This window comes from Pelmatolapia mariae, linkage group LG4 (assembly GCF_036321145.2).
Source record: "Pelmatolapia mariae isolate MD_Pm_ZW linkage group LG4, Pm_UMD_F_2, whole genome shotgun sequence".
Lineage (NCBI taxonomy): Eukaryota > Metazoa > Chordata > Actinopteri > Cichliformes > Cichlidae > Pelmatolapia > Pelmatolapia mariae.
This window is the reverse complement of record NC_086230.1, coordinates 12,153,499-12,175,280: the sequence shown is the minus strand read 5'-3', so window position 1 is coordinate 12,175,280 and position 21,782 is coordinate 12,153,499. Positions and strand designations below refer to the sequence as shown.

Here is a 21,782-nt window from a genome sequence, read left to right as displayed (position 1 = left end):
GTGTTTTTTTGTCACGACCCTTTCAAAAACCCTTCTCGGGTCACGTTTAGCACTGCTGGTCTTCTCGTTCTGCACACAGGGAGGGGATTGTGGGATAAAAGGGAAGAACGATGCAGAGGACTTCCTACGTCTGCTTTCTGCCATGGAAATCCTTCACTTCACTGCGGATGACCAGTCGTCCATCTTTAGAGTCCTATCTTCCATACTGCACCTGGGCAATGTTTACTTTCAGAGGCATGAGGTGTGAATTATTTTATTTCTCAGGTTTTTCTCGTATGTCATCACTTTTTTTTATTTTGATTAATATTATAATTAATCTATATAATATAATAATGTAATATATAATAAAACTATGTAAGATAAGCAGCAAAGATTTTCCCACAGGTAATTCTTCTTTTCTTTTTTTTTTCTTTTTGCATTTCTATTTTCCTCCTGAACTGCAGGCTGATGGCCAGGAGGTGGCGTCAGTGGTTAGCACTCAGGAGATCAGAGTAGTTGCAGAGCTGCTGCAGATCTCACCAGAAGGACTACAGAAAGCCGTCACCTACAAAGTCACAGTCAGTATCAAACCGTGTCCCGTCTGCATGTGCACTGATGTTCTGTCTTTTGTTCGTTCAGTGCTTGAAAACAACAAGCATAACACTGCAGTCTGTGACATTCCTGAACCTGGAGGTGATTTTTCTACATTGTCAACAGGAAGGTGATGTGGCACTATGCCAGCGTTTCTGCCTTACTTACACAGCTGTGGTTACATTAAAGGCATTGTATCGCCCAGAGTGTCGCTTACGCAGACACAAAGGAGACACATGTGTTGATGCCACACACAGAGTGAACGAATGAAAGACAAGAAAGCGGCAAACTGCTGTCATCGACCTACTTGGATGGTTCTTTTATCATCCTGACCTCCTCTGGTCAGTTATTAGGATCGTTTCTATCCAAGCTGACTATAAAGCAGGGGGTTTTGTGGAGTATATGGTTATCAATTCCAATGAACCATGTCATGTTTTTCAAGGGGAATTTAAATATATTGGAGTGCAAAACATTGGAAGATACTTTGTTTATGTTTGCGTTAAACAGAACCTTAAACAGAGCCTTAAACAGAACAATGAATTTAGAAGTGAAAGAATTGAAAAACAAATCAAACATGCGCATATAGCAGCCTGTAAACTAGGAGAGCCTTCAGCATTTGTGAAGGAGGTGTATGATTATTTATTGAAAGACTTCACTGCTGATTTAGGTTAAATCTAGGACAGATCATATCTCTGTGTAATGCAGGAGAGTGACTTAGTTTACCAAAGATTTATTGGAGCAGTCTGATTTTTAAAAAGTTTTGATTCCTTTATTAAGAGCCAAACATTCAACCCAGTAACTTTTTTGACCCAGCTGATAAACTACCAGCAAGATGGCAGACATCCTCAAGTGAATGTACAGCATGAAAAAAAAGTCTAAAACTGAGTTTTGCAAGTTTAGCTTTTACCTTTGTTGGTGTATTAGTGGTATTCAAATAAATGCAGATGTGCCTTTAATAGGTCAATTTTAATTATCTGTATCACTTTCACATGGTGAAAACAAGACTTTGCAACATTATACACAAACAGCACAATGGTGTCATTTGATTAAGCTCTTGACATCACTGAGGAGGAAATGTCTCTCACCAGGACCAAGATCAGGAAGGGCAGCCATCTGCCTCAGCCAGTGAAGGTAAAAGGGGCAAAAAAGTATGATGCACAGACAATATATAAAAAAACAAAACCAAAAAACAAGGACGGGCCAGTCTAATTCAATTCAGTTCTATTCAGTTTTATTTATATATCACCAAATCACAACAGTTGCCCCAAGACACTTTATATTGTAAGGTAAAGCCCCTACAATAATACAGAGGAAACAGAGAACAACAATAACCCTCTTTTAGCAAACACTTGGGAACAGTGGGAAGGAAAAACTCCCTTTTAACAGGAAGAAACCTCCAGCAGAAAGAGCCTCAGGGAGGAGCAGCCATCTGCTGTGACCGTTTGGGCTTGAGCGGATGGAGCCAGGACAAAAGACAGACTGTGGAAGAGAGCCAGAGATTAATAATAACTAATCATTAAATGGAGACTCCTAAAACGAGTGACTGAAACCATCAACTCAGCAGGAAATTGTATACAGTGGTCAAGTCAGAAAGTCCTCTTTCTCATAGGCTTCTATAGGTCTGGATGTCTTTTTGCAGCCATCTGGTGGTTTGCAGTTAGAATGCAATTTGAGGGCACTTCCACACTGGTTTAATTTTTCCAACCCAGAAGCTGCGTCCATATTTTATACTGTCTATGTTCGGAGCAGGAGGCAGCCCACAGCTCTGGAGACTCGCAGAAAAATACAAGGGGGAAAGCATGAATGTAAACGGCTGCACACATCCACACATCCTCGATACATCACAGCACACAGAAAAAATTCATATACAGTATTTAGACTGAGCTATGCTATTTTAAAAGGGAAAGCATCTTTTTACTTCTTTTATTTTTAGTGTGCCGCAGAGATGAACAGCCACATTCAGCTTATAGCTCCAGGGCGTGAATCTGTCAGTCATGCTTTTGTTGTGATTTCAGCTTTTTATGCTTCTGGTTTTTGCATCTAACCAGCTGGGAATCCTCTTTGTCCAAAGAACGCGGTTACTTATTTCCACAGGGTTTGCTGTTTGCATCTTAGTGTCTTTATTTCTATACCCTACACATTCTCCTGCATAAAGGAGAAATGCTGTTTTGTTTTCATGTGAACTTTCTTGAGGTCCATTGAATTCAAACTGGGACAGGATGGTAAATTGGTCATTTTTTTATGCTCTGAAGGGATTTCTTTAAAAACAGTAAACAGTAAGGTGGTGACAATTTAAAAACCTAGACTGTTTGCAGTACAAACGCCAAAAATAAATAAATTTGGTTCCGTTTTTCCTTATTGTTGCCCACATATAGCCAATTAAGTCAAGTTAAAGCCTTTTAGTCTGTTTAAAGCTGCAATTTTTATTGATCGCTACAAGAACAAGTTAATTCTCATTAGATTTATGGAGTTGATTTAGTGTTCATAACCCAGTCATGGTCAAGTGTGGTTAAAAAACAAACTATTTTTGTTATTAATTCCAAACTGAACCAAAGTGGGTGTGAAGAAGTGTCACAATACCCTTAAGTATTAAAACCAGAGAGCATAAAAACCTTTGCAGATGCCTGGCTTTTCTTGAACTTATCTCCTTTATTATTTTAAAGCAGCAGAAGAGATTTCACAGCTCCAGAAAGTTTGATGGAGCTTTTGAAGGAACTGTCAGTGTTAACAGCGCAGTTAAAAGACTTGCACGTGACTTGCGATAGCCAAAAAAAGAGAGGATCCTCCATCGCATTTGCTGTTCTGTTATCCTTAATTACCAGTACATGAGCTATTAATGTGGTCATTATCGTCCAGCTAGGAAATGAAGTGAATCCATACCAAATCCAGGAAGGGAACAATTAAAATATCCCACTGTCCATGCAAGTGTTCCAGTTGGTCATCCACCTATTTGTGTATTTCCTTGTTTGCTTAATTTCCATCATATCCATGAACAAAGTAGAAAATAAAACATATTTGTTTGGTAAGCAAAGTATTTCTCCTCTTAGTATTCCTTTTTTGGATCCATTTTCTTTTATGTATAAGTGTCCAGTAGTTTCTCTGTCCGGTTTAAGGGCTGATTCAACTCGTCCTGACCCCTCTGGTGCTGCCTCTGATGAGGAATGAGGGTGATGGGAGAATTAAAAGAGAGAAACATCTAATTGTGACCCACCTTATATCTTCCACATACACATGCTCCTATACACTAACCAAGGACCTTTTGTATAATTGAATTCCTAATTACAAAGGTGCCTGTGTAACAGGAGAGGGGTGATTCGTACCCACTCATTTCCTCTCACTGGAGGAATCATGTGTACACATTAGTGTCTGTGTGTGAGCACACATGTGTGTGTGTGTGTGATAATTAAGTGTGTTTAGGCAAGAGAGGGTCTCAAGTCTCAAAGCATTCTTTATCTGATCAGATCTCAAGTTTAAGACACCCGAATCAATGAATAAGAGAGTAGAAGAAAGGGAAGAAGGGAAGAGCTGAAAGGATGCAAAGGGGTGGATACAAATATAGGAAAAGAAGTTAAATAGGAAGCAGTTCAGTAAAAACAAAGGGTGAAAAGCCTAACTCTTCAGCCCAGAACTTATGGCATCCTGTTGTGATTCTTCAATTGCAGAAGAAAAAGTTCTGCTTCTACAAAATATATATTACAGTGCAGGAAATAAAAGGAAAAACAGACTGGAAGAAGCAGGAAGCAGGTGGAGGATAAGACCACCTGATCTGTCAGCCCAAGATGAGAGCCTCACCACAGTTACTGAACAAGCACCAATGAGGGGCACGTTAGCAGGAAACTGGGGTGCAATTCCATTTTTAATTTGAACTTAAAGCCTTTCAACTTCAAACCAAGATGAAAGGAGGCTTGAGACTCTATATTATCAGGTAGACGTCTGCAGAAAAAGTGCTGACTTAATGTTTTTCCACAGGAAACAATGAGGGACAAGATCTACACCCCTCTGAGTGTAGAAAGTGCTATTGATGCCAGGTGAGAGACAGTTACACACAGAACATGCCGTGCATAAAAAATCATTACATTTATTACCATTAATTTATTTAAATAACATGTTTGCATCTTTATCATTATGTATGCATGCACACTAATACATGTGCACTAAATTACTAACACATATGCAATCTTAAAATCCCTTTAGTCTTAAAGTTTTACCTAATAAAATTCTTGCTAATGACAATGCATATGTTTTCTTTCTCCTTTTAATTTCCTATATCACTGTGTCACTCGCTGCCCACCACTCACACACATCCAGAGATGCTGTTGCCAAGATCCTGTATTCGCTGCTCTTCCGCTGGTTAACAGAAAGGATCAATGGTCAGGTGTACCCTCGCCAACACACCCTCTCCATCTCCATCCTGGACATTTACGGATTTGAGGTAACGGAGCCTTGTTGTATGTTTGACCTTAAACCCCTCAGAAAAAACTAGAATGCAATGAATCCTTAGTAGGTTCTAAAATTATTTTAAGCTTAACCACAGATGAATAACAGTGCATGATATATTGCACCTTGTCATTATTTATTTAATAATTATTAAGCCAAAATGCAGAAGCAGCTTTACTTCTTCAATAGGAATTATAGGAATGCTACTTTCAGCTGCTCCTTTGCCACATGGGGTCGTCGCAGCCGGCAGCTCTACATCTTTGATTCATCAGAGTTTTGCACCAGATGCCCTTCCTGACACCACCCCAAAGGGGATTTGTGGCTTTGGCTGGAATTGAAGCAGCAACCTTTCACTCACACTACATCATGAGAATGATTAGTCAGAAGTGGAAAATATTCAAAACTGCTGCCAATCTACACAGGAGTGAACGACGAAGCAAATTCACCCTGAGGTCATACCGTGCAATATTCAGAGAAACTGCAAAAACCCAAGAGCTCCATCTCAACTCTACAGGCCTCAGTTAGGATGTTGAATGTTAAAGTTTATGACAGTATAGTTATATAAAAGACTGAACAAGTGTGGCCTGTTTGGAAAGGCTCACAGAAGGAAGCCTCTTCTCTCAGGACAGTTTAGGTTTGCAAATTTGCGGTGCACAAGCAGCTTATCAACACAAACACCTGATACCAGCTGTTAAACACGGTGGTGCAGGGGTGATGACTCTGGCTTGTTTTCCAGCCACGGGGCCTGGGCGCCTTGCAGTTACTATGTTGACTATGAACTCCTCTATATACCGAAGTACTCTAAAGTCAGATGTAAGACTGTCAGCTAAAGCTAAAGCATTTTAAATAATCCATCGCATTCCCAGTAATGCAGTCAAAGCTTTTATTGACATAACTTATAACTATAAGAGAAAAGATTCAGATTATTATCAGCAGGGAAGGAAGGAAGGAGGGCTTAACAATGTTGCACGTTAAAGATACTCAGAGGGACGTCCAAATAATCACTTTGTAGGCATGATGGTGAGACAGAATTACCATAAGAATTACCATATATGTGTGTGTGTGTGTGTCTGTGTATGTGTGTGTGTGTGCGTGTGTGACAACAGGATCTGGTCCTCAACAGCTTCGAGCAGCTTTGCATTAATTATGCAAACGAGTACCTGCAATTCTTCTTTAACAGGATCGTATTCAGAGAGGAACAGGTGAGTCCACGTCACACTTCCCGATAAAAAGCACACACTCACGCACTTGTCATATAACAACTGAGGACAAAAAATGCACATATTTGAGGCATCATATGCACGCAAATGGATCTCATTAAGTGTAGATTAGTGGCATATAAACATGTGAATCCTTTGCTTATTTCAGGCGTTGGCAACTTTCAACATCAAAACAGCCATTTTACCTCCTCCTACCAAACAGCAGGAGCAAAAGAGCAGCACTTGGGGGATGAGGGATAGACGGGTGGATGACAGATGTAACTGGGGGAGGATAAATTAATGTATTGCATATAGTATATGTATTAATAGGTAACCCTAACCTGTACCTACCTAGCTGCAGGTTGCCAACATCTGGCTTAGGTAATAATAATACTAATATTTTATGATCTTTTATGTGATCCTCTTGCAGGAGGAGTACAGCAGGGAGCAGATCCCATGGCAGGACATCACATTCAACGACAACCAGCCCTGCATCGACCTCATTGCTGCTAAGCCTCATGGGATACTGAGGATTCTGGATGACCAGAGCGGTTTCCCGCAGGTGAGGATGAGGAGGAAGTACTGACAGACTTTCAGATTTCTCTTATGGATCGTAAAACTGGGACTTTTGGTGTGTTAATTTGTTGCCAGGCAACAGACAACACTTTTCTTCAAAAGTGTCACTATCACCATGGCAGTAATCCACTATACATGAAGCCAAAGATGCCGGTCCCAGAGTTCACAATTAAGCATTTTGCCGGGCGGGTCACTTACCAGGTACTAAGCTCCTCACTGAGATTCTCTTGGCTAGTTCCATTGCATTATAATTCATTGAACTATTGAAAATGTGGTGAACTGTAATGATAAACAGAGTGATCATCTGTCTCTTATGCAGGTTTACAAGTTCCTGGATAAGAACTACGATCAGGTGCGTCAGGATGTCCTGGACCTGTTCATTCAGAGCAAGAACAAGGTTGGCTTGGTCGAAAACTTAATCTAATCCACGTAATCGCTAAGCAATGTTTTTGAAAAAATCTGTGTTAATCTGTGCATTTGTGTGTTTCCAGATGGTATCGAACCTCTTCCTGGTTCATGCAGAGGCCACGGGTCAGCAGAGAGGTCACATAAGGAAGAGCAGCACAGTCACCAGAAAATACCAAGCTCCCACCGTCAGCAGCAAGTTTCAACAGTCCCTCCTGGAGCTGGTGGAGAAGATGGAGAGGTGAAGTACATATGTTCTCTCTCAGATCATAAATGGTTATTGATTGTTTTCATTAAAAAAAATTATAATGTTTTTGTTGTTCCATTTCAGGTGCAATCCTTATTTTGTTCGCTGCATTAAGCCAAATAACATGAAGGTAGATCTTGAAGCGTCATGTATTTAAAGTTATTTACGTGCACATACATCAGTGTTTCTGAGCATTTGGAAATCTGTCTTTAGCAACCAGGTGTGTTTGAGGACGAACTGGTGAACAGCCAGCTGCGGCACTCTGGTGTCATGGAGACCATTAGGATCCGCAAAGAGGGATATCCAATCAGAATGCCATTCTATGTCTTCCTGTTCAGGTAACACAAACTCTGATCCTCAGCGTATTTGTTGAGTTTGTGAAGCTGTTTGTGTTCCCAAAAAAATGAAGATAATTGATCTCACAGCTGAGGCAGAGGAGAACCTCCTATAACAGAAAATCCCAGCAATAAATAAGCAGACCACGAAGTGGCAACTCACAGCTGATGCTCTTCTGATTTGCAAATATCATATGTAATGTCTTATTTAAGCTACTTCAACCGGTCCACAGTTGCACATGCCTCTGCAAGTCACTTTGCAACCCACCTTTAACTCATTTTCTTCTTCTCATGCTTTGTCTGACTTAATCAGTGTCATAGCTGCTGTCATTGCGCTGCTCTTTGCTGGGGTCTTGCTGCTGCCCTCCCAGTACAAAGCCATGCCACCAAATAAAAATGAATGCAGATGCAAATAACTGAATTAAATTAATAATAAATAAGCCTCATATTGGGCTAAGGTTCTATACCTGTACATTTATATATATGACACCCAATAATTTATGTTTGTTTACCTACAAGTGAATTAGGAGTTTAAAATTTTAATTCATGTGTAACTTTGTTTATGGTGTTGTCTTATTTGGCAAAAAAAAAAAACTGAACTATGGAAGAGTCTGTAACCATATGTATAAAAGCACACAAAAAGAATAATTACACATTTCACACAATATACACTACATTGACTATATGGACACGTACATGGATATGTATTGGGCGACTTACAGATTATGCCTATAGGAGCCTTTATTACATCCCATTATAAATCCACAGGCATTCATAATGTGTCTGTTGGAATTTTGACCCACTCATCCCTAAAGAACATCCCCATAGCGTTTTCCTTCCTCCACCAAATTTTAAAGTTGGCACAATGCAGTTTGGTGTTCCAACCCAGACTCATCCATCAGACTGCCTGATAGAGGAGTGTGATTAGTTATGCCACAGAACAAGTTTCCACTGCTCCAGAGTTCAGTGGTGGCATGATTTACTCTGCCTAACACTTGGCATTGTGTCTGGTGATCTAATGCTTAAAGTATGGCCTTCAGCTATGGAGAGCCATGAAGTGAAGCTGCCAGTACTCCAAGAGCTTTGGTGCAAGTTGGCGACCCTGCTCTGTAACTTTGCATGGTCTGAGCTACTTTGGCTCCTAAATAATGCAGCTGTTAAACAACAGTTTAACAGCTAATCATGACCCAATACTTCTGTCCATATTATGTGTCTGAATTGCGACACAATTCAGTATTGATTTATATCAGTACTTCTTTTTTAAAAATCACTATTATCGACTGAGCACCCCCTGATTTGAATGTGTGTCTCTGTCAGGTACAAGTCCCTGGCGGGGATACAGACACTTCCTGTGGCAAATGGAGAGAACTGTGTGTTGTTGCTCGGCAAACTGTGTCCTCTCCGACCAGGAGCCTACCATGTTGGAGTCACAAAGGTGAGCTTGTTCACATTAAGTCTCACAGTTAAAGACAGACCCAGCACCATCTCAGCTGATCTAATGGCTGAGTAGAGATTGTTTTCCTGCTTTGCTTGAAATTTGAGATATTATGGTTTGTTGGATCAATGTTATATCGAAAAAATTTTTTGCATGAACTCACACATTTATCTGATTGCACATATATGTGTGTGTATGAATGGCAGTTGTTCCTACAGGAGGACATCTACCAGCTGCTGGAGTGTAAGCGAGAGCGTTCTCGTCATCTTGCCGCCCTCACCCTGCAGCGTTACACTCGCATGTTCTTCGTCAGGAAACGCTACGTTGACTTCCGCAACAAAATCAGCAGGTTTCAGGCACACTGCCTAGGCTTCCTCGTTAGGTGAGGTGTCCCACAGAGATCTTACATTTTCAGTAGACTTTATTGCAAAAATAACCACAAATTTGGATTCTGATTGGAGTCCTGCATTCTTTGAATGCAATCATTCTGAATTACAGTATGCACTCAACCACATAGTTTAGGTTAAAAGGGCAGTGAGGTAAAGAAAATGTAAATTGTGTCTTTAGGGTAACGTTACATTAAAATCACTATAATTAAGAAATAAAGCTTTCAGTAAACTTTTGTGCTTGAGCTTGTAGCATGCTTGTAAAGTTTATCTCTGTGAATGTGGCAAATGTTAGGAAACGAGCTCAACAATCAGTGTGTTAGGATTCATTGTACTGAGATTCTCTTCATCTTCTAGGAAACGCTATGTGAAAATGAGGGAAAGTCTGGTCCGTTTCCGCTCTCTGGTCCACATGTATGTCAACCGGAAGCAGTACATTAAGGTACATTGAGATACTGTGGTTTGTTGGACTGATGTTGTACCTTCTGCCTGTGATTTTTTTAAGTAACACATGTATTTGATGCAGTGTCCTTTCAAACATCTTCATATTTTCTTCATTTCTAAGAAAATAATTTCAAATATGACCCACCCTTAATCCTGCTTTGTGCTTTCGAGTCTTTCTGCTCTGGATTTACATTAAAACACTGACTGTGTGTTTTTGGGATCTTATTGAAGATGAAGTTTGAAGCCAGGAGGAAAGCAGAAGAGGAGAGGAGGAGGAGAGAGATGGTAAGATGAAGGACTAGCTAAGACAAGACTTCAATGAGAAAAGCATCCGTGTTTTTGTTTTTGCACACTGGCATGAGTTCAAACCAGCAGCCTATGTTAAATCTCTTCTAACCTCATTGTCAGTTTGCAGATAGATTAAAAGTGGTGTTTCTTTCAGGAGCTGACCAAAAGGGAGGTTGTTAATGTGACCCACTTGGTGATCCCTGCAGAGCTGGGCGCTTTGCTGCAGGCAGCAGGAGGTGTGTAGACGTCTGTCCGTCTTTCCCGTCAGTGTGCATCACATGCACATAGATTATTCATGTGTGTGTGTGAGTGCTCCAGTCAGCTGTTTGAATGTGTCTTATCTCATCAGCACTGACAGTATCAAATTAAGAAATGATATGAACAGTTCTGACAGGATGGACCAGGAGGCCCATCATCTAATAAATAAACCAGACACTGAAAAATTGTCAAGGAATATAAAAAAGTTTTAGGATTTTATACATGTAAGTTTTTGGTGCTCTTGCATTACTCCTGGCTGACTCCTCGTTTAACCTTATCTCTGTTACTCTCTTCAGTCCGGAGGGAGTTGCACTCAGACTGCTTGGCTCTGCTTCAGGCTCCTCATATCCAGGATGATGCTGAACTCACGTTGCCTCTGGACATCAACAACTACCCTTTCTTCCGCTATGTTCAGATTTACTTCAGGGTGAGATGCACATGCATCAGCATGTCGTCATATGCTGTGTAACATACTGTGTATGTGCGTGGTTACTCAGATTTGAGGAGAGCTGTTGAAGTTTGTGTTTAGATTTATCGGTTATAACATCATTTTGAAAGGTTTTAGGTAGATTTGTTTGAAAAGCTGTTTATTAAACACAGCAAATCTTTTGTTGCTATAGGAACCAAAGTTTGGGATGTTGATGGCTCCTCTGGAGTCACCTCTGACCCGTGTGGAGGACGACCTGAGAGGGGAGGCTCTGGAGCTTTTCAACATGGTAGGCTGATCTTTGTTCTCCCCTTAAAAGGGAGAGACTATGTAAACTGTTCTTTTTGGTTGTTTGCCTGTCTGTCGTTGCACAGTTTTGAAACATCGATGAGCTTGAGCTGATTTAATTTTGGTAAAAATCGCCCAAAGGTCAAGGTCAAATGTGAAAATCAGTAAAAACCTTCATATTACCCAGTTTTTATCGATCGTCTTCAAACCTCTCAACAGTATAGCAGGTCTTGGGGAAATGAGTACATATGTTAGCTAAGTATTTGACCTTAATCTTCATTGTTAGTGCTGAAGGTCAAATTTAACCTTGAAAACAAACTTCAAGAAATCATATCAAGTGTCATACACTTTTTTAATGCCACGCCCTACGATGTCACAACTATGCCATAACAGGTTGTAATAAAAACATCATAAAACATCAGTTTTAGTTGCCCATGTACCCTGAATATTCTTGAGCACTGCAGTATTTTAAAATGATAACAGTTTCACAGAGACACACTTGCATCATGTCATTATGTTACTCTTGTTACACAGAAGCAAACCATCCTCTAATTATGAGGTTCTGCTACTAACTGGGAAGCAAATAAGAAATTTGGAACATGTTTTTTTACATTGTAAAAGATTTAACAGCAGAATAAAAAAGTCTCTTCCTAGCTCTTCTATTTTCTCGTGTTTGTAGGACAAACCCACAAAAACACACAAAAATACGTCACCAGACTGCCATAAATCTGTAAAACCAACAGAGTTAGCTGTTACAGCTTTCACCTGGATTCTGTTTTCTTCAGGTATTACGGTTTATGGGGGACCCTCATCTGAATGGGGCGCAGGAAAACATGTTTGGGAATTACATCGTCCAGAGAGGCTTGTCGTCTCCAGGGTTACGAGATGAGATCCTGGCGCAGGTTGTCAACCAGGTGTGGAGGAACATAAACTCTGAGAATGCAGAGAGAGGCTGGCTGCTGCTGCTGGCATGTGTCTGCTGCTTCGCCCCATCGGCCAAGATCGACAAATATCTGCTCAAGTGAGAAATCATAAAATGACCTCACAACTAATTATTTTGCAAATAGTTTGAGAGGAAGAAAATACGTGTTAAAAAGCTATAAGTAAGTAGCTGTAAGTAAGAGATGACTACTCCACTCATGAACCTCATTTCACCTCTGCTCCAGGTTCGTGTCGGACCACGCTCCTGCTGGCTGTCAGGTGCTGCTGCAGCACAGACTCATCCAAGCGAATCAGAAGATGCAGCTGGGATCAGGCTCCGCCCCCGAGACTGCGCGGACGTATCCGCTGTCGCTGCTTGAGTGGACCTCCAATAGGAAGAAGGCTAACATGGTGTTGCACGTGCACTGTCTTGATGGTAATATCTTGCCTGCTTAATATTGCATTGTTCAACTTTTCATCGGTCTGCTTCTTTGCTCTTTTCCAAGAACTCCAAACGATTCAAGCGAAGTAAATAAAAAATTCACAACATTTTCCTTTAAAATCAGTATCTTTCTTTTGAGGTGCACAGAAAAAAACCAAGAGCTCTTCAAATATTTAGGAAGTCTTTCACACCCGGGGTCTAAACTGGCACACACCTCAGAGAAAAGAAAGAGGGACAACCTGGCATCGCTTTTATTGTGTAGGATCAATTACATCCCCAGATCATTGATTATTCATTGTCATTCAGGATCAGGTGATGTGACTGTGGGGCTCATGTGCTTTGTATTGCGCAATTAACACAGTTTGTTATTTAAAGAGTGTCAATTAGAGCAGCAAAGGAACTATTTGCTGCTTGTTTATTCATTTATCTCTCCCTGCAGGAGGGTCCTTCTTGTGTCCTGTCCATTCCTGGACCAACGGAGAGGATTTAGCAGGAAACATTCTGCGTCACAGGTTTGGTTTTGTACTTTTAGCTCCATAAAGTTTAATGTAAACATCTGAACATGCCATGATAATGTTTAGAGAGCAGCTTTAACACGTGTGTGTAGATATTTTGAACATCTGAATCATGCATCTTGCAGGGGAGTGTCTGACTGGTGGAGGGGGAGTTCAATTCTGATGAAGGAGCAGGGCCAGTGGGTGGAGTTAGCTGGTCATGACTATGTCATGGACCTGATTGCAGATATGGAGCTTCCTATGGACTTCCCAAAGCAGAAGAGTTACTTCATCATCAGCACTGACAACCCAGCTAAAGTCAGAGCTAATGCCAGCCTGTCAGTATGCAAGATGCACACATGCAGTTCATTACTCACATAACTAAAGCTACACCACATGGCACATTACTCCTCTCTCCTCTCGTCTCTCAGTGCTTTGTTTGGCAGTGGCTTTGACTCAGACGAGGAGCTTCCTTCCTCCCTTCCTCTCAGCAGCAGCAGACCAGCCTACAGCCTGCCTGATTCAGATGGTTACTACAGCCACGGTACACACACACGGGCACACACACATACACACACACACACACACACACACACACATACACAAATACATATAAATATTGTGTATGCAGTTAACTCATAACATAAATGAATTTTTAAGCACTTACAAATTAAAGATTTTCAAATGATCTGATCAGATGTAAAATGTACAAACTAATCTTTCTGTGAATTGAAGCCCCCATTGGCTGTTGTTTTTAACTACTTACTAGCATGTATCACTCCCAAACTGCTGAACCCAAAGCTTTTATGCTCTTTGTGTTTAACAAATGCTTCAGCTGTGTTATAGATGAATCCCACCTGTCCAGGTGTTTTAAGCTGAGTACCAAGGATGGCACTCAGAAAATAGCTTTTTTGAGTCGTGAAATCAGAGGTTTCAGGTTTCCATGCACTCTGGGTTCCAAGAGATACAGTTAGCAGGATTATATGCAAATTTAAAACTTGTGCTAGTTTGAGTTCACAGACTATAAGAGGAACACTAAGGAAGCAAGCTTGATCCTTGCATATTTGCCACTGCATTTTTGATATGCAAGAAAACACGTGGATAGGCCTGCAGGGTGCTGGGAGTCTGTTTATGGACTGATGACACTAAAGAGGACCTGTATTGACATCTGGATGGGCTACGTGTGTGGTGTAGGAAGAGCAGGCCCTATTTGACCATCATGACAGCCAATCCCTCTGATGTTCTTTGTTGGGACTTAAAGAAAGCAGTGGATTCATAACTGAGCTGGATGCTTTTGGCTTCTTATTAGGAAATTACTGGAATGTCTTATTGTAGATTTTAAGAGTTAAAAGGTGCCCAACAAAGTAATGGATTTGTTGAGGATAACCTTTTTTGGAGAAGATTAAGCCTTAGTGCAGCCATTAAGCTTATTAAGTTGTATAAAAGCTTTAATTTGAATAATTTTAATCACATGACAGGAATGTCTCTTACATTAATGCAGTTGAATAATTGTTTGTACAAGTTTCTGTATTTAAGTAGTTTTGTTTATTAGAGTTTTGGTTATGATGTATGCTCTTAGTTTTGGATTTTCTAATTCTCACCACTGTGTTGTATGTTTCTAACTCTAATTAGTTACTTCCTGGTTCATTTTGCAAGCACTTGTTTTTTTGTGTCTTGTGTTTGGGTTTTCATTAGGTTATTGTCTTCGTTTCCCACATTATCTGGTGTGTTTGTATTGTGTGAGTCTCCATCTGTTCCTTGTCGCATCATCCAGGTTGTGTGTTTCCTTTGTTCAGTGTTTCCCCTACGTTTCCTAGTTTTGGGCGCTTTGCTCCAGCTGTGCTTTTGTTTTGTATCTTTGTATTATTTGAAAGCATTCAGCACTACAGCTGCCGTTTGAGTTTACATGCTGTTTCACGAGCCCTTGATTTGGGTCCATGTCCTGCCTGTCACAGAGCTGCACTTTGGCAACAACTAATGGAAGAGTTGGGAAAGTTTGAAAGTCTTGTGATCTTGAAACAGTTTCCTGTGTGTTGTCCGAAGAGAGAGAGAGAGACATAGATAAAAAGCTCGATCAATTAATCAAGGTTTCTGCAACAAATGTGGCAATCAGAATCGTGAAAAAACAATGACCTGACTTAGGTTACATTTTTGAGAATAAGATATTTTGATCAGTGACTAACAACCTTTTCACTACAGTTAAAGTGAACCTGATCACCTGATAAAACATGCTTGATTAAAAGAAAAAAATATCAAGCAGACTTTAAGATTTTTGCATTTGTATGCAAAAACACTGAAAATACAATGTTTAAAGCATTATTGCTGTTCGTCTGTGTTCAGAGTCGGAAACATTCAGCGAGGGTCAGCCTCAGAGAGGGATGGACCGCTACCTGGACAGCCTGTTTGACCCTGTGCTGTCAGACAGCAGCACGGTGAGTACTCGTCCTGATTTCCCATAAACTACACATGTCAACCAACTATTTCCTTTTCGTTTTCAAATAGCTGTAGTGCAATGAAACTAACACGCCAAATAGTAATACATGATTGCTTGGTATAATCTTTTAAGTCATCTACCAGGTGAAACACTCGACAGATGACCATATTACTGCATTACCACTGCTTTCATTTTGACAAAGACTTTTCACTATAAATGTGTCTATGTAGAGCTGCAAGTACTTTCCTGCCACTGCAACTCAAAGCTTATTACTTCTTTGTTCAGTTATATCAATTATATTATAAGACCAATCAGTTAATTGCCAACCTAAAAGAAAAGTAATAATACAGGTGGATAGTTGTAGCTCTGTGTCATTGATCTGTCATCTGAGTGTGAACAGAAGAGTGCTGATGGAGGAATTGAGCATGTGATCCTCGGCTTCTGTTTGGGTATGAATGGAGCACACAGGACGGCTGATTAGGTTACCGAGTGACCTACCGTATATGACCGCAGCAGCAGTCAGCATAAACGAGTCACCGTGTGGGGAATAGAGTTCCGCTCATAGCTTCATCTTTTGTTTATTAGTGGAAACAAAACGAGTTCAGCGTCCTCATCACTCGGGTTGCACAGGAAAGGTTGCATCAGGAGTGTTTTAGGGCTTTGAGTAGTATATATCAATGGCAATAGTGTAAATGAAAACATTATAATATCTGTGTTTGGCAGAAGTCTTGATAGAGTCGTTAAGATTTTCTTGAGCGGTTTTGGCTTTAAAATCTGACACTGGAAACAAAGTAGCTGAGAATTTCAGTCAGCTCAGGAGAATGAGGTCTGTTATGTAGTGAATTTTGTTATAGTCCATTTAGTGTGTCTTTATGCTGGAGCTTCTCCTCCTGTGTGTACGGTACTTCCTGGAGAGTATACTGTTCCTGCAGCTCTGGCTCAGAGAGGGTCTAAATCAACCAATCCAGTTCACTCCCTCTTGCTCGTTGTCTTAGTCCCTCTCCTTCCCTCTCTCCTTCTGGCACACACACCTTTTCTTTTTCCCCTTAAACTCCAGTTTCTCAACAATAAGCATCCCTTTCCTTCTGCTGAGTCTCCTGCTGCTCTTTGCTCACCAGGACATGGAGAAGAGTGGAAGTTTGTCAGAAAGGATGAAGGGAGGAGGAGGTATAGGCATCACAGGAGAAGGAAGGGAAGAGGGAGAGAGTCGTCCAGCTTCCAGCCGGCCTTATCCACCAGGAATACATCCTGGAGGTAAACACTGAGTGCTGTGTGTGTTTGTTGTTACGTGCGTCAGTGCTGATTGGCCATATGTTTGTCTCTGTACTTCTATTTTTTTGCTGCCTGTATTTTGCGTCTAAGCGGATATTGCTGTTTCCAGAATTATTTAGTCCTTTCTCCCTTTTTGTCTGTGAATATTTTGCTGGATTTTCCATTTTCAGACATTTCTTTTGTCCTCACAGTTCACTCTCTCTCTGCACTGACATTAATAATTCAGCATAACCTAAGTGCTCCTAAATCATTGGCTTTTGTCTCAGGCTAATAGAGTTTCCCTTTGTTTCTCCTTTGTAAGCTCCTCCTCAATAAATTAATAATAACACATTTAAAATGTTTTGGTGATGCTTTATTATCAACCTACTTTCATTCCCATAGTAATCAACTAATCAGAGTATTTCTTTATTGTTATCTCAAAGGCAATGAACAGACCTGAACTTTAAAAGTTTAACTTTGAGCAGTTGGCTGTATTGACTGTCCTCATAGATAATACATTAAAAGCCATTCACTATAACAGGTGACTGTTATTTCTCTTAAACACCAGTCATTACAAATGGATCACTTTCCACACAGCTAGTGTCATGTTTTGGCTGTGTGCAGGCAGGAGAAGGACCCAAACTCAAAAAACTGCTTTATTGCAGAATGGCATGAAAAAAACCAAAACTAAACTGGGACATGGATAAACTGACATACAGGGAAACACAGCCATGAAGGAGACTACGACACTGACAAAGAGAAACACAGGGCTTAAATACACTGAGGGATAACGAAGGAATGAGACACAGAAGGAGAGCACAGCTGGGAGTAATCAGGCTGGACGAGACAAGGGAAGCAAAACTAGAAACAGTGACATGAAACACGGACCTTCAAAGTAAAACAGGAAACACACTGACTGAACTCTAGACATGTAAACTTAACAGCAACTGGGGAGACAGAACATAGGAACCTGAAACATGGTACAGAAAGGCACAGTAGACACAACATGGAACACAGTGAAGCCATATTACAAAACCTAAGAACTAAACCTATGATAACCATAACTGAAACCTAGGGAAATAATAACTATAAAGATCAAAACAGCACAACCCACATGAACATAATGAACTCGCAGGGAAAGAGTAAAACTAAATACAGTGAACATAGAAACACAAGACCTCTTCAAAATAAAACAGGAAACATAAGACGCAAACATGACAACCTGAACTTGACAACGTAAGACACAGACATGAAACACATGAAGGGCAAGGGAGACTTAACAGGGGTTGGAAGACACAAGGGGAATCTAATAACAAAGAACTATAACAACCTAGGCATGATAAAAAATGAAGTTAGAAAACCTAAAAGGCTTAAACATAAACCATAAACAGGAACAAACTAAAACTCAAAACGCTAGGACAAAAGACCCAGGATCGTGACATCTAGTAATGTTAAGTACCTGGTACTATTTTTACCGGCTCTTACTTTCACTGTGTGCTCGACTGTAAAATTCCAGAATTTTTTATTTATTATTTTACAGTTTCCTCTTTTTTCCCCTCTAATGTACCTATGCCAGGCTTACGGCACTGAGCAAAACTCACATAGTGACAGTGCCAACATGCTGATGTTACGCTGGTTTGATGTTTATCATCAGCAAGCATGTTTGCTTTACTTCTAAACCAGGGTATTGGACAAATTGAGATTTTGACCTGACATGTGTTCAAAACGCAAATCTAAAAAGGGGAAACATACAGTATCAAACAGCATATAATGTAGAGAAATATTGGACTTTTAAGACCAACACTGATAACAATATTTGATGATTTAAAAATCTGATATTCTGATATATCACCAATGCTTTTTTTTCCCTTTCAGACACATTAAACATAAACAGATTTCCCTAGCGCTTGCTTATTTACTTGCTTGCATATTTCCTGACTCTGATTGGATAAACTGGTTGTTATGCTTGTGATGTTTCAAACATGTGTGTTGCCCTCTGCTGGACGACCTAAACAACGTCAACTCCCAGGACACGATTGAAGCATGTTTCACCTGTCTTTACTTTTTTTTTACATTCTCATTTGTCAGCCGTTATGTTATAAGTGTGACAAATAGCTGATATTGGCCAGTAATATCAGTCCACTGATGTGCTCTAACAGTTACTAAACGTTACTCAATAGTAAAAATGTTAATTTTACGATGGCTCCAGCGTAATGCTGAAAAATAAACCGAGCATTGACATGAAACTAATTTCTGAGATTTGTAGAAAGACCCTTTGCAACAGTGTTAATTTTGACAGCAAATTTTGATTTAGTTGTAGTCACAGACTTGACTATAATGTCATTTAGTTTTAGTCGACTAAATACCTCATGATGAAGTCAAAAGCTGCCCAGCAAATTGGGGAAGTTGGTTGTGTTTTCACTGATGAGATTTGCTCAACACGATTTACAAAGTGTCTTATTTTCCTTGACATCAAATGTAAAATGTGTACATGTGTCTACTCTTCTCTTCCTCTCAAGCGCTGACGTTTTGTCGTGTTTTCATGAGAATCAGGGAGCATGGGAGCTGGTTGTAGTTTCCCTGGGGCGGATCAGACGTGCGTGTCCAACCTCACAGCACAAGATTAGTTCTGCTTGGATCACTGCCAAACTCATCCCGCTTTTCTGTACAACTTAATTAGTTCTGATTGGATCTCGTCTCTCCAGAATGTTTTCATCTTGTTTTTTATTTGTTGAAGCATCAATACATTTTATCATAGCTTTTGTCCTCCTGCATACGTTTTTATTAAGTTATTGTTCTCATTCGAAAAAACAAGGTTGTTGATGAAAACTTTAATTAAAATTATTTTTCAATATAATTAACACGTTTTTTCAAAGTGATAAATACATCTTCACAAACATCTTCACACCAGCACTGATATAGAGCAGAAAAAGATAACAGCTTCTTCATACAAATTGTATGAATACAGACGTTGTTTGCTCAGCTTTAAGGACTTTTCTTCCCGTAGTCATGTCAGCACCTGCCTGATAACAAAGACACGGAAAGTGCCTCATGGCCTTGAACAGAGTTTACAGTTAGATTTGAACCTGTTGCTTCCCATCTTCACACACGCACGCACACACACACACTTTGTACTCTTTGTACAAGATGTTACAGTCACATACCAATAGAACACAGAGGTTAGAAAAGCTGAAACAGGTTTTCCATTACACACTCAGCAGGATTTGTCTGGGTCAAAGATGGGGAGTAATAAACACATTAATATTGATGTTCTATGAACCACGGCATCAGTGTGGCTAATAACGACCACTCTGACATATTTTATTTCTGAATCTGATCTTGATCATACATTGTTTGTCGTAAAATGTGAAATATTTCCCAGTCACTAACAATGGGTGGACTAACTGCCACTTAAGACCTGTCTATCTTCCTTTTCCCTGCCTGCTGCTCCTCAAGCTGTGCCAGTGCTTCCAGTAGCAGGAGGAATGATGCCCCCAATCCCTGCTATGCCAATCCCCTCCCACCACCATCATCACGAGCAACATCAACAACAGCAGCAGCAGCAACAACAATACCACCAATACAACCGACCTCAACACTCCTACCACCGTCAGCAATCGTTTTCTGCCACCACTCCTTCTAGTCATGTAGCACCCACGCAATCACCCACTCGCACCCCTGCTGCTGCCCCCGCAGCTACCCCTGCTGTTGATACCGATGTAGCTTCCAATGTGTCTGTTGTCCCTGGTCTGCCTGCGGCGCCCTCACTCCCAGCCATGCCTGTGGTTCCAGGCTTGCCTGTGATGACAGGTGTGCCAGGTAGAATAAAAGGATGTGCGTTAGGTTTTCCAGCATGTTTGGCCTGAAGTGTTTGGGCATGATGGACTCCTTTTTTTCTTTTTGTTAATTAAAGCCAGTTTCAAGTTTTTTTGTTTTTGTTTTTTATGTGAGGTTGCAAAGTTCATTCGTGTGGTTTGTTTTAAACAGATAATTCTGTTTCTTGTGCTCTTAGTGCAGCAACAACATAACAGTTATATATTTGTACTTCTCCAGGATCAGAGCAAGTGGTACTGACTCAGCAGCAACAAGCCATCATCAACCAGCAAGCCATCATTCTGGTCTGACATCATTTCTCTGAACAACTCTGATATTTAAACCACTGTTCGTACTGGGTGATACAGTTCTGTGTAAAAGAGAGACTGTGCAACACTTACACCTAATGATTCAGTAGTTTGTAGAAACACATCTAGCAGCATGTGAATGATTACTCTTGAAGTAATCATTTTCTGTGTGACCGGTTTGTCACATAGTTGTGGAGGAATTTTGGCCCACTCTTCTTTACAGCGTTGTTTCAGTTCACTGGGGTTTGTTTATGCTTTCTCTTAAGGTCACATCACAGCTTTTCAGTCAGGTTTCACTGGACCATTGCAACACATTGATTCTTTTCTTTTTCAGCCATTCTGTTGTAGATGTGCTGCTATGCTGGGGATCATTGTCCTGTTCAATGACCCAGTTTAGGCCAAGTTTTAGCTGCCTCATGTAGACAGACACCACATTGTATTTTTTTTCTGCATCAAAAATATGACACAACAATCTAGTTTTTTGTTTGTTTGTTTTTTATACTTGTTCAGTATATTTCCAACTTATCAGACATTTTCATATTTAACATGCTAACTGATGGCTGCAGAGGCTTACATGTAGCTCATGGGTGTTTTGCAGTTCCTCTGAGTATTGCACTGTCTGACCTTGGGGTGAATTTGCTGGGTCGTTCACTCTAGGGGAGATTGTGGCATTGAATTAACTCATGAATGCACCAGAGCAGCAAAGCGCCAAAACATCTGATTTTATAGATGTGCTCACACTTGCTGATGATCAGCTAATCCATTACATTTGATTTGCTGCTACTTACCCTCTTAATTTCTATGGAAACATTAATGGTGAACTT

The 21,782-nt window shown here is 40.4% G+C and overlaps 1 protein-coding gene across 1 annotated transcript in view; it reads left to right on the top strand.

Annotated features, from left to right (window-relative positions):
* myo15aa (myosin XVAa) overlaps positions 1–21,782 on the top strand; it is a 43,758-nt gene that overhangs the window by 5,695 nt on the left and 16,281 nt on the right. The window contains exons 10-35 of the mRNA XM_063471472.1: positions 80–241; positions 444–557; positions 4,540–4,598; positions 4,879–5,002; positions 6,114–6,209; positions 6,637–6,768; positions 6,858–6,983; positions 7,102–7,179; positions 7,274–7,428; positions 7,519–7,564; positions 7,648–7,772; positions 9,087–9,204; positions 9,411–9,586; positions 9,948–10,032; positions 10,266–10,319; positions 10,477–10,558; positions 10,877–11,007; positions 11,201–11,296; positions 12,081–12,316; positions 12,462–12,652; positions 13,098–13,170; positions 13,299–13,490; positions 13,584–13,696; positions 15,493–15,584; positions 16,705–16,840; positions 20,891–20,955. Coding sequence (XP_063327542.1) covers positions 80–241; positions 444–557; positions 4,540–4,598; positions 4,879–5,002; positions 6,114–6,209; positions 6,637–6,768; positions 6,858–6,983; positions 7,102–7,179; positions 7,274–7,428; positions 7,519–7,564; positions 7,648–7,772; positions 9,087–9,204; positions 9,411–9,586; positions 9,948–10,032; positions 10,266–10,319; positions 10,477–10,558; positions 10,877–11,007; positions 11,201–11,296; positions 12,081–12,316; positions 12,462–12,652; positions 13,098–13,170; positions 13,299–13,490; positions 13,584–13,696; positions 15,493–15,584; positions 16,705–16,840; positions 20,891–20,955 — 3,057 coding nt within the window. The remainder of the gene's footprint in view (positions 1–79; positions 242–443; positions 558–4,539; positions 4,599–4,878; positions 5,003–6,113; positions 6,210–6,636; positions 6,769–6,857; positions 6,984–7,101; positions 7,180–7,273; positions 7,429–7,518; positions 7,565–7,647; positions 7,773–9,086; positions 9,205–9,410; positions 9,587–9,947; positions 10,033–10,265; positions 10,320–10,476; positions 10,559–10,876; positions 11,008–11,200; positions 11,297–12,080; positions 12,317–12,461; positions 12,653–13,097; positions 13,171–13,298; positions 13,491–13,583; positions 13,697–15,492; positions 15,585–16,704; positions 16,841–20,890; positions 20,956–21,782) is intronic.